The 15418-nt window shown below is 42.7% G+C and overlaps 1 protein-coding gene across 2 annotated transcripts in view; it reads left to right on the forward strand.

Moving 5' to 3' along the window:
• The window catches only part of ADAMTS17 (ADAM metallopeptidase with thrombospondin type 1 motif 17), a 188806-nt gene that overhangs the window by 72140 nt on the left and 101248 nt on the right, over nt 1–15418 (forward strand). For both annotated transcript variants that reach the window (XM_086471601.1, XM_086471602.1), the window contains exon 8: nt 422–527. In XM_086471601.1, the coding sequence (XP_086327727.1) occupies nt 422–527 (106 nt within the window). The remainder of the gene's footprint in view (nt 1–421; nt 528–15418) is intronic.

The following is a 15418-nucleotide window of genomic DNA, read 5'->3' on the forward strand; positions in this document are numbered from 1 at the left end:
TCAACTTTTATTGTTTTGTTCCTTCTCAATTTTATTCTGAAAATCAGGAGAACTCCATTTAAATGCTTGTTAAAGCTACTTCACTGCATCTTCTAACACTGTAGTAGAGGGCATTAGTAGACAAGCTTAGATAAATTTTTGAGTCAGTGAAATACATTTTTGAGACAGTGAAATATATTTTCCAATGAAAGCAGTGAAGGGGAGTATGTTTAACTTGTTTCCTGTCTGACAAAATTCTAGACTGATTTTTCAACAGGATGATGAACAAAATACTCAGATGGTTTTGTGTGCAAACTGCTCTAATATTTTTCATACTGGGCACATATTTTACAATTTTGGTTGAGTTACTAGCTGTATGTTTTGAGTAGAATGAGCTGTTTCACTGATTCTGATGGGAATATTCTCTGTGTTTCTGTCGCAGGAATTGCTTACCTGGGAGGTGTCTGCAGTGCCAAGAGAAAGTGTGTTCTTGCTGAAGACAACGGTCTCAATCTGGCATTTACAATTGCACATGAACTTGGGCACAAGTAAGAACTTGTCCTTCTGTTTCTTTCTTTACTTATGCCACTGTAGCATATTTTATTTAAAGCCATGCAAGTGAAATTACTGGTGTGGCATGTTGTTAGGATTTCATAAACCTAGCAGATTGATAAATAACCTAATTTTTAGGAGGCTTGTGTAAATATTCATTTCAGCACACCTAAGTCTTTCTATTTGATCTGCCCCTATTTTCCACTTTATGTTTTGATTTTGAGTAGCCCAAAGAGGCCTCATTCTCTTAAATGATTGATGGTAGTAGTTGGAGACAAATTCTGCTTTTGTTTATGCTGTAGAATAGGTCCACAAAAACGACATTAACTTCAAAATCTTTGAACTTGCTAAATTTTCTCTGAAGTTCAGGTGTCTATGTCAAGGATTTTAATAGTTAAATACTTTGGTAATGGTTTCATCTCTCCATGTGAAGTAATCTACTGTGGCTGAAATTGTGAACATCAGTATTTTGGAAATGCCCTTAAGCAGTATTATTTGATCAACAGAAAGAAATCATATAACTTGATTTATCAGCTCAATCACAGCTGAGTAACACGCTTCAAACACCGGCTGGAAAAGACAGCAAAGAACATGATAATTCCTAGTCAGACTCAAATTTGCAGAATGAGATTACTGGGTACTTTCTGCAGGTGACTTTGAAGACTTTTTAATATCCCATGGGCAGAAGAAAACAAAATTGACTGGAAAAGTCACCGGCATCATCTTAGTGCAGTTAATGAGTTAACCCAAAGGTCAACATCCACATTCACTGCTTTCCAGGCTAAGTGTAATATGCACTTACTCATAATACTTATGAGCTTTTTTCCCTTTCCATTGACATCACTCTGGTTGCACTGTGTCGCAGTTAGACTGTGTAAGGTATAGAATTGGACCAGGAACAAATTTACACAGGGGCAAGGGCTGTACCTGTGGGATTTTCAAGCGCTCCTTCCTTTAGCCTCTCTGGATGGAATGTGGGAAATCCCACCATTGTTCCTTTAGTAATAAGTTGTGCGTAAGTTTTGTCTGCACCGTTCTGGACTCCTACAGTCTATGTGTTGTATCTTCCTTTCCTACAGTAACAGGTATCTGGCAGCCAATGTATCGTGCTCAGATTCTGGCCAATCTCATTTCATGACCAATAATTATTTTATGGCAATGTATTTCAAAGTTGCATGGGGGATATTTAGGTTCCTACCAAAATGACAAGATGAAAATGAATCTCCCGTTCACCCTACAGTGACACCAAAAGCAGCTGAGCCAAACTGAGGGTGGTTTCAGCAGAAATGAAGGACATTTGGTTTTGGTTTTATTTAAATTGCATGCCAAGATGTTAAACTGAGCCTAAACTTAATAACAAATTAACCTGTGGGTAATGTTAAGGGAAATTCAGCACTCATCTTTGGATGGGCCAAGAGCAAGAGGGAAAAATACTTCAGCTGCAGAAAATCCAGCTGTGTAAAAGGGTGAGACTGGTCTGCCCTGGTGTTTGCCAAGTTTCTCAGCAGAGCTGTCAAGCTTCCTTCTAATAATGCCTTGCAAAAAATCCACAGTGTGAATAGGGGATGTAATGCTTTCAGATACAGCTGTCCGTCTGTGCAGAAAATAGCGAACTCCATTTTCTTTTCTGAGTGCAATTTTGGTGGTAAGACCATAATGTCCTTTCTCTGCTGGTTTTCTTTCTTTGCCTCCATGTTGGAAAACTATTTCAAGAGGTGAATATGAGATGTCTTAATGAGTTGACAAGAGGGTGGCTTGGGTTCAGTACCCTGGAGGTTTTGGACAGTGAGTGTGCTATTGTGCGGAGAATCTTCTGCTTCAGGAGAGTCATAGATCCCATCGTGGGGGGAGATGGAGAGCTTAAATGAAGATTGCAGGTGAAGAAGGACAAATGACAAAGGAGACTGCATTTTGGAGAAGAGCTGCCTCGTGAGCCACTTTACTGAGAGAGAAGAGACTAGAACGGGCTCAGGCAAGAGAGACTAGGAAGAGTACTTGAGTACTGAAGGGGTGTGGAGCATCTGTAAGAGCCAGTCTAGGGACATAAGATGTCTGGGTCTGGGAGACTGTAGCTCTCGGGGGCACGTGAGCCGGGAAGGCTCCAACTGAAGCAGCCAGAGAAGCTGCTGGCAGGATTCTGCTGCCACAGGTGTTTTGGGGACATATTCCAGGTTAGCCTGTTTCACAATGAGTTGCAATTCTTTATCACACACTGGAGCAAGCCCTCCAGCCCTTCTACCCGCTCTTCCCTTGCTTAAGCCCAACCATAAGCATGCATAATCAAACCCCAGCGTGCCAAATCAAAACAGAGGGGGGGAAAAAACACCATCTCTGTCTCACCACCCAACCTGAGCATCAAAATCATCCCTCTATGCTGTCATCCACCAGTGGCCTAGTTACTTATTTCAAAGTCTGGTCAATTTACTGATGCCCTTCTGGCCTTGAAGTCAGCAGGAATCTTTTCATTGACCTTACTAGGTGTCAGGCCTCTCCTTATTCTTCTGGTTTTGAACTGCAACAGGATGCTCTGAGCAGTCCTGTTTCAGCACGTCTTGTGCAAATAGAAGGATTATTTGCAGACTTTACCTACAAACTCATTGTTTTTAAGTGAAAAGTAAGGAAAGCCATTGCAGAGACAAAGACCAAGAAGTTCATGAGCTTCAGGTTTAAAAATGAAAAGCAAGGAAAACTAGGTGCAGGTTTCTTAATTTAAAAAAATAAAAAATCCAATCAAAACTTATATCCATATTGGCAAAAATATAAATTTTGGAGAGCCATAATCGTAAGCTTTATTGAAGGCTGATTTCCTTAGGAGTGTAGAAAAGCTGAGATTTATTACTTCTTGCCCTAAGACTAACAAATGTCTGTGGAGATCACAAGCCTGGTTTGGCATTCACAGATAGTTTCTGATGTAGACTTTGGAAGAAGTGAATGGATTACTAATTGATGTGTCAGATTCCTAATCTGCCACTAATGTCGTTTGGACTCACTGCAAAAAACACTATTATGGAGAGCTGCACTGTGAAAACATGGAGACATCATTAAATAGGTCCATTAGGGTGATGCTTATAGGTCCTGTAAAAGTTCATCTTCAGGTTTAACCTATAGAGTTATTGTTGCATGATGATGGGATGAGTGTTATAACTTTGTTGTATTTGTATCTTCAAATCTGGAGCAATAATTTTGGTCCATGGACACAAAGGGAGCATTCATTTGTGTTTAGATACAATTTTTCCTGCAAAGAGTCCAGGAGAAGAATTTTGCTGTTACAAAAAGGTAACAGGCAAGGTGGAGACCGCTAAAGGTATGATGAGGCTGCAAAACATAAACTTCTTACCATCCAAGACAGGACCCTCAGCAAGCCTCGTTCCTTCGTTTGCCACAGTCAGTAGTGGATGTCTTTTAAAATAACACACTTTAATGTAGCCACAGTTAGTTGGTTATTATCCAGGGATTGATGGGTGGAGTACTGTGTTCTGACCTACTCAAAAGGGAAGACAAGAGAGATCACAGTGATCCCTGAAGTCTTAACAAGGATTAGTCCAAGTTCTTCATATTATAAACAGCTTAATATGCTTAACACCTTTTTACTGTCATTTTTCCTCAGACTAGCAGGGCAACTCCATCAGTAAGAGCTTGAAAATGCCCTACTGTTGTCAATGGGATGCTGAATGGTGCTTCCCCCCTCCTCCATGAACTGCACCAGCATGAAGTTAATCTGAGATTCATAGCCCAAAGACCACCCTGAACAACTGTGACTTTTAGGAAAACAGTGCCACTTCCCCCTCCTCTGGTTCTCTTTCTGCCTACAGCAGTTACCATTGTTACCATTTTCAAGTAAAATTCATTCATCCTGAGATTCATCCTTATATCCGTTATCCCCTAATTGAAGCGGGTGGGCTGTAGCCAGTGGTTTTTCAGGACAACAATGCCCCTTTGTTGCCATTCCTGTTTCTTTCAACAGCCTCGTCTTTTCTGTTGTGGGATGGGAGGCAGGCTTGGGTGAGGAGGGAAGATTCCCATTCATGAGCTAGCGGAACCTGGCACTGCCTGGATGGTGAGAGAATAGCCGGAGGTGGTATGGCTGGAAGCCACACCGTGTCAGACGCCCTTAAGAAAGTGAATCAAAATCAACTGACAATAACCAAGATGCAGTCTGTTGCCAAAAGTCTGAAACCGCATGGCCTCAAACTTGAAGCTGAAACAGCTGAGGATAAAAACGAGTCCAAAGGTAAAATGCCTGTAGTGCACAAACCAAACAGCTCTGGATTTGGAAGACAAGAGAAGAGTTTAGAACAGGCAGGTTTCTGTCCAGTGTGATTATTTGCTTTAGATGTTAAGTATTGATAGATGTAGCTTGGTTAAAAGTACTTTAGGGTGTGTAATTATTTGCTGCATAATTAAGCATGGCCTTTGTGGTGTGTCCCAAGCAATAGTGGTAAGGGTAAGGGAAAAGCACTCTCTGGATGTTCCTTTTGTGGCTTAAAGTGTGAAAATATTGCAGGCTGAAGGGGAATGTATCTTGAGCAGCTCCAAAAGGTATGGAATAACGCCCTGTGATGACCTACACTGGCAAAGCCAGGTCAGTGTGGTGCAGGTGTACAGCTTAATTCCTAAAAACCAAACAGGAAATTAACAGTCCCCCTTCTCCCCTGCCCTGCAATTTATAAAGATTTGGTCATAATGCATTTTAAAAATGAAAAGTTTCACATGGAAGCTGAGGACCACCACAGTAAATGGGATGCAGTCACGTAGTGCTGCAGAGTGCACGCTGCGCTGGTATAAAACTGTTTCTGAAGCAGTCTCTTTTGTGATTCCAGTCAGCGCAGTGCTGGCAGCAATGGAGCCAGCCAGCCAAACCATTGTGGTGGTGCAAAGGGAGTGGTTCTGGAAATGAGGGACCTCTGCTACAAATTCTCGCATTTTATCCTGGAATTGCAACATTTAGGTGCAGGGTGTGGGAGCTGAGAAGCTCTTTTGAAAGAAAAAAAAAACAAGCAACAACCCTTTTTGTGTTTTTTAGAGCAGCTCACCATACTCTAGCCTTGAACGCATGGCTCTACTGATGTAGGCAGCTCAGTGCAGTTTCCATCCTGGCTGACTGTAAACATTATCCCTGTTTTTCAAAAAGCTCCTGTCTGAGCTTCTTTTTCTGCTTTGTGTTGCTCTTTTGACCATCTGCATTGTGATGATGGCAAATGCAAGGATTTCTTCATAACATTTGTAAAGAGCTGGTTTTTAGAAGTAAGAGCAAAGCAACCAGTAGGATCCTTGAGTGTTACAGTGCTGACAGCAAGATCAGTCACAGAAAAGAAAGCAGACCTTGCAACTGCCATTTGAAGTGTAGCAGAGGCATCAGTTAGTCCCACATTTATCACGCAGGTTTTGCCTGACCTGAATTTCTGTGGAACATTTTTCTTTGTTGCTATTGCAAAAGCATACCAATTAATTGCCGGGAAGCAATCTGTCCCCGGATTACTTCTGGCCTCCCAAAAGGCATTAAAACCACCATTACTAAAGTTGCAGAATCAAACATGTAGAAACACCACAGTCTCAGTTTCAGGGTTATCTGGACAGCTTCAATTTTAACTCTAGTCCCTCTGTCCTGCAAATGAGACCAAACTTGTATGCACAGGGTAGTATTTCAGCATGTGGTTGAAGACTAGCTTGTCACACATCCAGACATCTTACTCACTCCTCTGCATGAATGTTTTACCAGAGAGAGACCTTGCAAATAGATGCCCATCCTGTGGGCCTGTAGGGTAGTATCCGTTGATGTGATGGCTCAGGGATGCAGCCTGTGGCTGACAGGATCTGTCTGGTGACCGGATAAACCTTTCCAATGGCGCTGGTGGCAGTTTGGATGTAGATTCTGTCTTGTGGTGGAGAGCTGTAGCGCAGTTCCCTCTGCCTTTGTAAAACCCTGGGTGGCTCTTTTGACCATGCTGCAAAAGACAATGTGTTGGAACTCACATGGCTGCGTTTGTAGGGGTTGAAAGTCAGTTGGATCCCAAGGAGGACTGGAGCCAGAGGCAATCCCATGCAAGCTTTACTCTAGCAAGCTCAGGTACTAGTCACTGTGTTGCTGCACCAAGACCTCCTGAGTAGCTGGGTAGTTTGATTCAGGCAGTTACTCCCCTGGCTATATTCTACTAGTGCCAGCACTCTCCATTTTAAATTTCACAGGAGTATGTCGCTGTTCCAGTGTATTGCAGTCTCAGGATTACTGGGAGTGACTGACTGCTGTGTAGACGTACCCTGCGGCTGGCCAAAACTGCTGGCAACAGTCCGTACCCACCCTGGAGTTGCTAATTTTATTTTCTGCCATTTGTGTTGTAAATCTGTTGTGGAATGTCTCTCTGTTCCCAGGCTGCCTTTTCGTGTTCCCCTCCTCCCAGGTTTCATTCTTCTTCCACAGATAATTGCAAGCACATTTTCACAGTTAAGTTGCCCTTCTCTGTACAACTCCAAAAGGACATAATGGAACACTGCCTATTTTCTCATATATGCTTGTACATCAGAATCGGTGTGACCTGGTCAAAGCAAGTATTTAATAACATATTCTGGTTTTGAGAGAGAACTAGGTATAGCCTAAAATTTCAGGAGATGCTTCTTCCACTTCTGGTAGCACACTGAAGGGTCTGTTTTAGACAAAGAAAATTATTATGTACCGAAGTAGCTTGCTATTTAGTAGCTTGTTAATACTTTCTGAAAACTGTGTCCTAAGTTAGTCAAAAGGACGCAGAGATCAGGGACAGATATAGATTGAAACATATGTAAATAAAATAATCAGTGGAAACTTCTGCAAGCATGGATGGTTTGACCTGAGGAAGAGGTAGTGATGGAGCACCACTAAACAAAAGGTGTGTATGCCCAACGTAATATGTACATGATACCTTGGTAGGTTAATTTGAATCCCAGAAGTAGAATATCCCCGTTGTATTAACCTTGTCTGTGCAAGATGTTTTTGCAGTGACAGCAGGATATCACATAGAGAAAAATAACCTAAAGAAAATCACATACAGAAAGCACATAGAGAAAAAGAAAATTGGGAAGGAGAAATGGAGACATTTGAGTAGTATCATGTGCCAGATTCTGGATTATAGTCTAGTTTTCGGTGTGGTTTTTTAGTTTTATGTAAAACTGCAAGATCTTTACAGGTGCAGTTACTGAACCAGCTAATCCTAGCATGCTAGCGGGGTACCTTCCCTCTGTCGTGCGTGTCTTTTCTCACCCTTGTATCTTCCAATTTTGATAGTTTATTTACAGTATTGGAATGTAACCACGTTGGAACTGGGCGTGGGAATGTCCACCTCCCATTGCTTTCTGGACTCTTGTGGCAAGCATTAGTGTGGTTCTGGGCAAGGGTTTCTATGGTTTTACTCTGCACTTTGTGAAGGATGTCTGTGTAATCCCCAGTGAAGCAACATTCTCTTGCAATGCCTTTAATTTCTTTGTTTTTGAGCATCTTGTACAGCTTTACTTAACATAATAAAACTGCACCAAACAGGCAAACGACAGTCATTTGGAAACTCCCAGACAACACAATTTTCGTTTAATCAATAGCTTTGTGGCTTTGCCAGCTGTGTCTTTCTTTTTGAAGGCTTATTCTGCTGAGTAAGCCAAGGCCATGTTAAATAGCTGAGCCGTAATGATTTGGCAAATCTTGCGTATGCTTCCTGCTACAAAGGTTCTGGTTTCATACTTCATTGGCTTTGCTGGCAATAGCCTTGTGCACCCAGTGACCCAAAACATAGGGACAGTACAAGTCCCCATTGTGCAACCTCTACAGTACACACCAACACAGGAAATATTAGATTTGCGAGTGCCATTTACCAAATGATCATTTGTTTTTATACAAGGGCAGCAATCTAGCTGGAATATTTACTTGTCCACTAGCAGTTAGGTTCCAGTAGCCTGTGACCCATGCTGTCTGCCTGGCCTGCTGAGTTCAACAGGTTCCAGGTGAAAATGACTGCAGAGCTGGGAAAGGTGATGAATCCCAGACTGTCACTTGGAAAGGCCTTCGGTAGTAACTCAGCAGTGGCAGCGCCAGTGGAAATATTGTTACCTCTAAAAATGTGGTTCCCTTTACCATTATGTCAGTGGAAGGCTGCACTGTTGTGGAACAAGATTGGCTGCCTCTTGGCCAACAGTTGCGTTGGGGAATAAAATTCAGCAAAAAGCGTTTACTAGACAAACTAAATAAACAGGCTCTCTTTGTTCTCACTGATCCCTTGCCATTTGCAAAATCCTCCCTACAGCAGATGCTGGGCCTCTTCCCATTGCTGGATCCAACCCAGTAGGGAATTTTGTCATCTATGTCTTTACTTGAACCCCGTTTCCAAAAAAAGAGAAGAATAATTCACAGTTTTCTCAGTTTTCTGCTTTTGTTCTTTTTTTCGGTAAAGCAAATCAAAGCAAAAGGAGTCTGATCATAATGGTTTGTTCTCACTTGCTTGAAAAGTCTCCTTACTGATGGGCTCTAATTAGCTTAGGGTGTTGAGCCTTAAAAATGAGTCTTTTTTTTCTGTACCTTCTTTCTCTGCTACAAAGCCCACTGAGACGCTCCTGGTGTATGCCGGATCTTATCCACCTATGGGACAGTTTGACCTTTCAGGAATTTCTGATGTCCACCCTCTGGTAGCTGACTCTCACCTGCCAGTGAGAATCCAAAGCCTGCCTGTCTCTTCCACCTGCTACCACCTGGGCTCCCTTCCTACCACCCTGCTCTTTGCCAGCGTTGCTCCGGAGATAGCTAATGAAGTGGCAGGTTTTTAACACAACATTTTAAATATTCACTTGAATTGTACACATTAAAACTAGACAGGATAAGGAAATGCTCCCTAGAAACAGTTTACTTCTTAGTTTAGGTAGTTTATATTCTTAGGAAAAGTACCTTTCCTTCAAAGGAAAAGCACAGCTTCCTTTCTTCCTCTTCAAAACACAACCGATAGCACCTTTCAATGGGTAAATTCTTTCCTGTCTAGTGCCTCCTGTATCTTAAGTAAAGCTGCTTACTATGTAACACGGGATAGGTATAGCCCAAGAGGGCAGAACTCTCCCCTAGTATCCATCATGAGCCACCATGGTCATCAATGGTCAATTTTTGATAGAAATGTAAATAGCCTGGGTTTGGTAGCTTTAAAGTAATGTGGCAAACTGGGTTTTCCTACAGGAGCATTAGAATAATGACTTTGTCTTCTGCTTTTCTGCTTGTGTGTGCAAGCATCAGCTCCCATCTACTTACTTTAAATGTCATCATCTCTATTGGGTATATTCTCTTACCTCTTTCTCCATGATTTCACTCTGTTCTTTACACCTTTTCAACACCAATCCAGGTATGATCCTGAGGCTTCTCTCCATTCAAAGAAAAAAATACCTTGCTTATTTAGAAAAATGAATTATTATTTTCTTTTTATACCTTAAGTACTACAATACATACCTGCAGCTCATTCTGAAATGTGTTTCAGGCAGCACCTCTGAGTGTAATGAACAGAATCATGTGAGAAAAACTCCTACAGGGTCTCCAGAAAGCTGTTATCAGTTAAATGACATGCATGCTGCACCTCTTATCAGCTAAAGACCCTCTAAAGAGATCTCTTCTTATGAAGATTACAGACTTTTTTGTTTCTCTGTAATTTGTCTTTACATCAACATGTTCAAGCCAAAGTTATTCAAAGCAAGAGTATCTCTTTCCAAATTGCTTTTTGCTTTCTTCATGTGTCATTCTTAGACAATAAGAAAGCAAACTTGGCTTCATTAGCCTTGAGGCTTGTAGGCAACCAGGCACACCCACTACCCAAAGAATTCCACTTCAGTATTGGTCTGAACGTATCATTTCCAAATTGCTTTGATATCAAGCCATAATTTGCAATGTTCCTATTTGATATCAAGTCTCTCCCTGCTGATCAAATGAGTGAGACTAAGTGAGATTGCGTGCTGAGCTTTTAAAATTGCTTATGAACAGCCAAGGCCAGATGGTTCTGGGATTATGAATTATTTTCCCAGCTGCACCATTTAGAAAAATCCCAGGAGTTTAGGGAACTGGTATATAGGAGGCACATTACCAGAAACAAAGTTTCTGAGAGGATGGGGAGCTCTCTTGAGCGATGGAAGTGGCTGTGACAAGGATACTGCTGAAAATGCCACGTCCTTACAGCAAATGTCTTCAGCTGGAGCAAATGTCCAGCTGAACTACTGCAGACTGATCCATTGCTAGATTATAACTGCAGCTAATAGAATTGGATCCTGCATCTCCTGTGCAACCTTTTTCCTAGACAGTTTGGGGTTGTTTTTTTTTCATTCTTGCAAACAAAAGAGAGCACACAGGTTTGTTACTGGCCACTACAATCACCTGTCATTTTGGTGAATTGGTGTAAGAGGGTCACATAGAACGAATTTCTTCTTGCGCTGAATCTGCAAGCCCACAGTGGCAACATAGACCAGGAAAGAATAAAACAAAGAGGCTGAAAAATATTTCTTTCTGTGAAGAGGACTTCTGCTGCTCAGGGAACCATAAAGCATTTATCCACTGGCTTGTCTGGGGACTTCAGAAGAAGTCATGCCGGTAGAATTATATATATTACAGTTACTTCACACCTCTTTGTCTTTTGATGTTGTCCATCTCCTCATTCCCGCCTCCAGGAATGGAGAATTCATCTCCCAGTGTGGGAAGACAGCCAGCATTCCTGCCTCCTACAGTGCATTCCCCAGGCTGCCCCGCTTCCCCAGTGCTCAGCAGTGGGTGGCTTCCTGATGGGGCAGAGTGTGGGACATTTGTGGTTACTTGTGTTGCACGTATTTGGCAAATACGCTCCATCGTCTTGCATTTCTTTTGAGGATGTCTCGTGTCGCATCTCTCCATTCAGGTTTGACCCTCAGTCATTAATGGAGTTAACTGGAGGCTTTCATGGGTTTCACAGGAGTTTTGGAAAAGTACATTCAAGTGATTGCATGCAAGAGCTTCCCCTGAGATCGCTAACACTTTGAGTGACAGACCCGTCAGTTCTTGCTGAGCTTTTGTCTTTCTTCCCTAGTGGGTGGGAAATCCCACCCAGCTATCCCAGGGTTTTGTCTTTTTTCCACACTATAATTTATATTCCCTTTTCATCTTCTGAGGAAATGCATGTCACATTTTCTGAGGTCTCATTCTCACCCACTTCTGGCAGTGCTGAAAGCAAACAGCTTGTTACTCTTCAGCATGTTACTTCTGTGATGCACCAGGGTGCTCTGCATACAAGGAGCTACAGATGGAGCACAGCAGCCTCTGCTCACCGGAAAAGAAAAATGAGCAGTCTTTCACTTCCCACCACTGTTTCATTCGTAGTCGCTGTGCTCCTTCTGTGACAACTCCCTGTTTTCTGGAAACAGACTGAAGCAAGAGCATTTTTTATGTCCAAGAAGTGGATTAAATCTTTTGGAGGGCAAGGAAAGAGCTTAGTGCATACATTTTTTTTTTTTTTCGGGTGGACGTTACCCTTTGGCCCTCAGATAACTTTATTCTTGTTTTAGGGTCACAGCTCAGCTGTGATCATGACAGGTAGCCTGTGTCTCTTCACTGGTAGCTTGAGAGAAACTGATTCCCAGTAAAGGGTCACTGACGCGTGTTTTACAATAAGTATTTTGTGATACATCTGTGTTCACCTCTTCAACGGGGATTGGACTGCTAAAGCAATCCTTGACTCTTACTGATGCTGTTGTGTCAGAAACCTGTTGCCTCTGTGTGTTGTTGGCATGCGTCAAAGCATGTGAAAGGATTTAGAAATGCTGAGCATCTGGTTGGATGACTGCTGTGGAGATGGGGTGGTGCTCTAGGGATGTGAAGGGGCCAGGAATCTACCTGATGTGTGATGTTAAGCCCCATAGGGTGAAAAAAGAAAGGCTGAAGAATCCATTGTGCACTCTGATCAATGTTACAATAAGGTGAGATCTCAATCCTGTTGGGAGGGTGTGAGGGCAGAGAAAGGGCATTTTTAGCCCTGGGCAGTCATTCCCATGTGATGCTGGGCAGCGGTCATGCGATTGGATTCATGGCATGAGCCTTTCCCACATCTCCATTGCCTGCCTAGGTTCAGGTGAGTCCCTGCTGCGTCAGCACGATTGGGCTGGACCACTACGGCCATTTTTGAGTCCTTATGCAGTAGGAGAGTGGGCTGTTTCAGACATTATACACTCATCCCTGATAACTGAGGGTTGTACCTTACTTTGCATCTTTAAATGTCTTCTCTCAGAGAGACAGGATCCTAAACAGGACTTCACCTGTGCTGAGACAGTTGGTACTAAATGGTTTACACTATGCTGTGTAATCACAGTCCTTTCTGAGTGTGAATGCATACTGTTGGAGCTACTCTGGTTGACAACTTTCATGTTTAAAGATTTGTATTAGTTACTACAAGGCACTTGGAAAGTAGTGAGCTTTAAGATCAGAAGGGAGAAGGGTGTTTTCCTGAGATAATGCTACCTCTTCCCTGTGGAATTTCCAAACGTATCTGTACATCTATTGGTCAGCTTTAGATTTTTCTAAGACTTTGTATTTGATGGAGCACTCCTTTTTCTGCCACAACGTACACTACCCGCTGCAGTCTCAGAACCTGCTGAGTCTTACCAGAAACACTGTGAAGCTTTTTCAGGAAAAGGTTGCTGTGCTGGGACCTCATCCTACAAATTAGATGCAGTGGAGGCAGCCTGTCGGAATGGTAAGTGTTCAGTTGCGTCGCAACTGGATTCCTTTATCTTACCAAATGTCTTGGAATACGTCAGGCAATGCCTGCCCTGCTGTGAATCAGCCACTCTGCCACAGAGGGAAGGATTCTCGAGGGGGAATCGCATGAGCAAATGTCCGCTGGAAGAAGTAGTCAATAGCGTGAGCATGTGATATGATTGCTGGGTAGAAGATCATAAGTTGATTTCACCCTGTTCTTCACTGCCTTGATCTAACTTCGGTCAAACCATATAAAAGGACAGTCATTGATGTCAGCGGGGTTTGGCCAGCTCTGTTGCAGGTATCAGACCACATGGGCAACAAGCTTTTAGATTAAATGTTTGAGCGAGTAAAAGGCCACACTGCCTGTTCCTGCCATGTCAGTCTCTGACGCGTGCTATCTGTCCCTTGTGACACAAGCTCATACTTGCTGCCTTCCAGATTCCATGGCGAAAGAAGTAATTCTTTTTAAATTAAAACCATATCATAAAGGGCTGGATCTGTCATGCAGCTGAATAAACCACAGCTTTCCACACTGTTATTCGCCATAGGCATTCGTGTGTTCTCACTCGCCGTTGTTGGCTTCTTGGCTGTTTGATGAGTAGATAACCATATAAAATATCTGGTTACTTCATTATTGGAGAGTGACATAAACTTGGTTATGAAAACAAGAGCCCAGTAGTCATGGCTCCCTTTAAATGTTGTCTCTCCTGATTAAAAACACGCAACAGCTCAGCACCCATCCGGAACACCCCTGTTCTAGGTAACATTATGTACACAATGACCATCTCCGAGAACTTCAAATGCTTTAAGTAGGGTCATCTCCCTCTCTTCATCACAGCTTCACAAAGTACCTCCTGACAGCTTCTGAAATGGTTGAGTTATATTTAAGTGACTGGGTTTACATGTTTGAAAAGCACAAGGTGAAAAAGCCTGTTTTCCATTAAGCCAACAGTGACCATTGTTTTTGTAAGAAGGTTACGAAAGCTGTTTCATTGCCTCCTCCCCAGCTCAGCTCATTTCAGCATTTCCCCAGCATTTGTTAGTTTGCCCTCCATCCAAGCCTCGCTTGGACTCCCTTCTGACCCCTCTGGCTGTCTCTGCCTCTCTTCTGTTGCTCTGCAGATGCAGCACCTTCCTAGGTCACTCTCTTAAACTTACTGTCCTCATTTTGCACTGCAGCTCCTGTTACAGTCCCAGCTCTAATGAGCAACCCCGTTTCACTTCTGCCTCTGTTCTGCCTTCATTCCCGACTGGTTGGAAACCTCATAACTTGCAAGATATCAGCATTTTATAGTGAAATGTTAAACATGTTGAACCAGTTCAGAAGTAGGCATCTTTCCAGTGATGCAGCTTCAATTTCAAACGTTAATAAAAATTCCTAACATTGAACTCGATTTGGGACTGGATGGCTCACAGGCTTGATTATGTGATATACTGTCTCCCACTTCTAAGTTGCTGGTTCAAATCCAGCCCAAGTCAGTAGCTGCTGAGAACTGTTGACGTACATTCTCTGCTTAGTGACCTGTATTGATTTGAGTTTAATGGCCATGTGTAATGTTCTCAGCTGTCAACCACGCACCCTGTATAACCTCCTTCCATACCAGCATCTTCCTTTGTGGTTGAGGTTGGATGGACTATAGAGACGGGACTCCCTTCTCAACTATTCATGGAGACCCAATAGGAAGTGGGAAGGGGGAGGAATTTTGTCCTTCAGTTATGTCCTTCATATGGATAAACAGATGGCATTTGCACCCACAGCATGTCTAAATAGCAGGCTTTTGATGTGTCACTGTCATCCTGCCCACACTGAAATGCCAGAGCGGAAAAATTACAGCTCCCCTTCTCCCTTCCCTCTCACAGTATGTGAGGACGTTGTCCACTCTGCCCTTGCTTTGTATTTATATTTCTCCAGTGGGCTTTGGAAAGAAATCTTGTGCTTAATCTTGGCTCTGCAGTTAATGCTAGATTACCTCTGGGTGACTCATGGCAAGCTGGATCACAGAGAATGACTTCTCTTATATGCTCTTTTGAGAAGGCCAGTAGTGACCTACCTTGCTGTGATGTGCAACTCCTGGTACTCCATACAGCTCTTATAAATTCACTGTTGCCTTGCGGAAACAGAGCCTTTTAGAGAACATCTGCAGGACAAGGCATCTGAAATAAACAAAGGTAGAGAGAACG

The sequence above is a fragment of the Leptosomus discolor genome, chromosome 11 (assembly GCF_034619465.1).
Source record: "Leptosomus discolor isolate bLepDis1 chromosome 11, bLepDis1.hap2, whole genome shotgun sequence".
Lineage (NCBI taxonomy): Eukaryota > Metazoa > Chordata > Aves > Leptosomiformes > Leptosomidae > Leptosomus > Leptosomus discolor.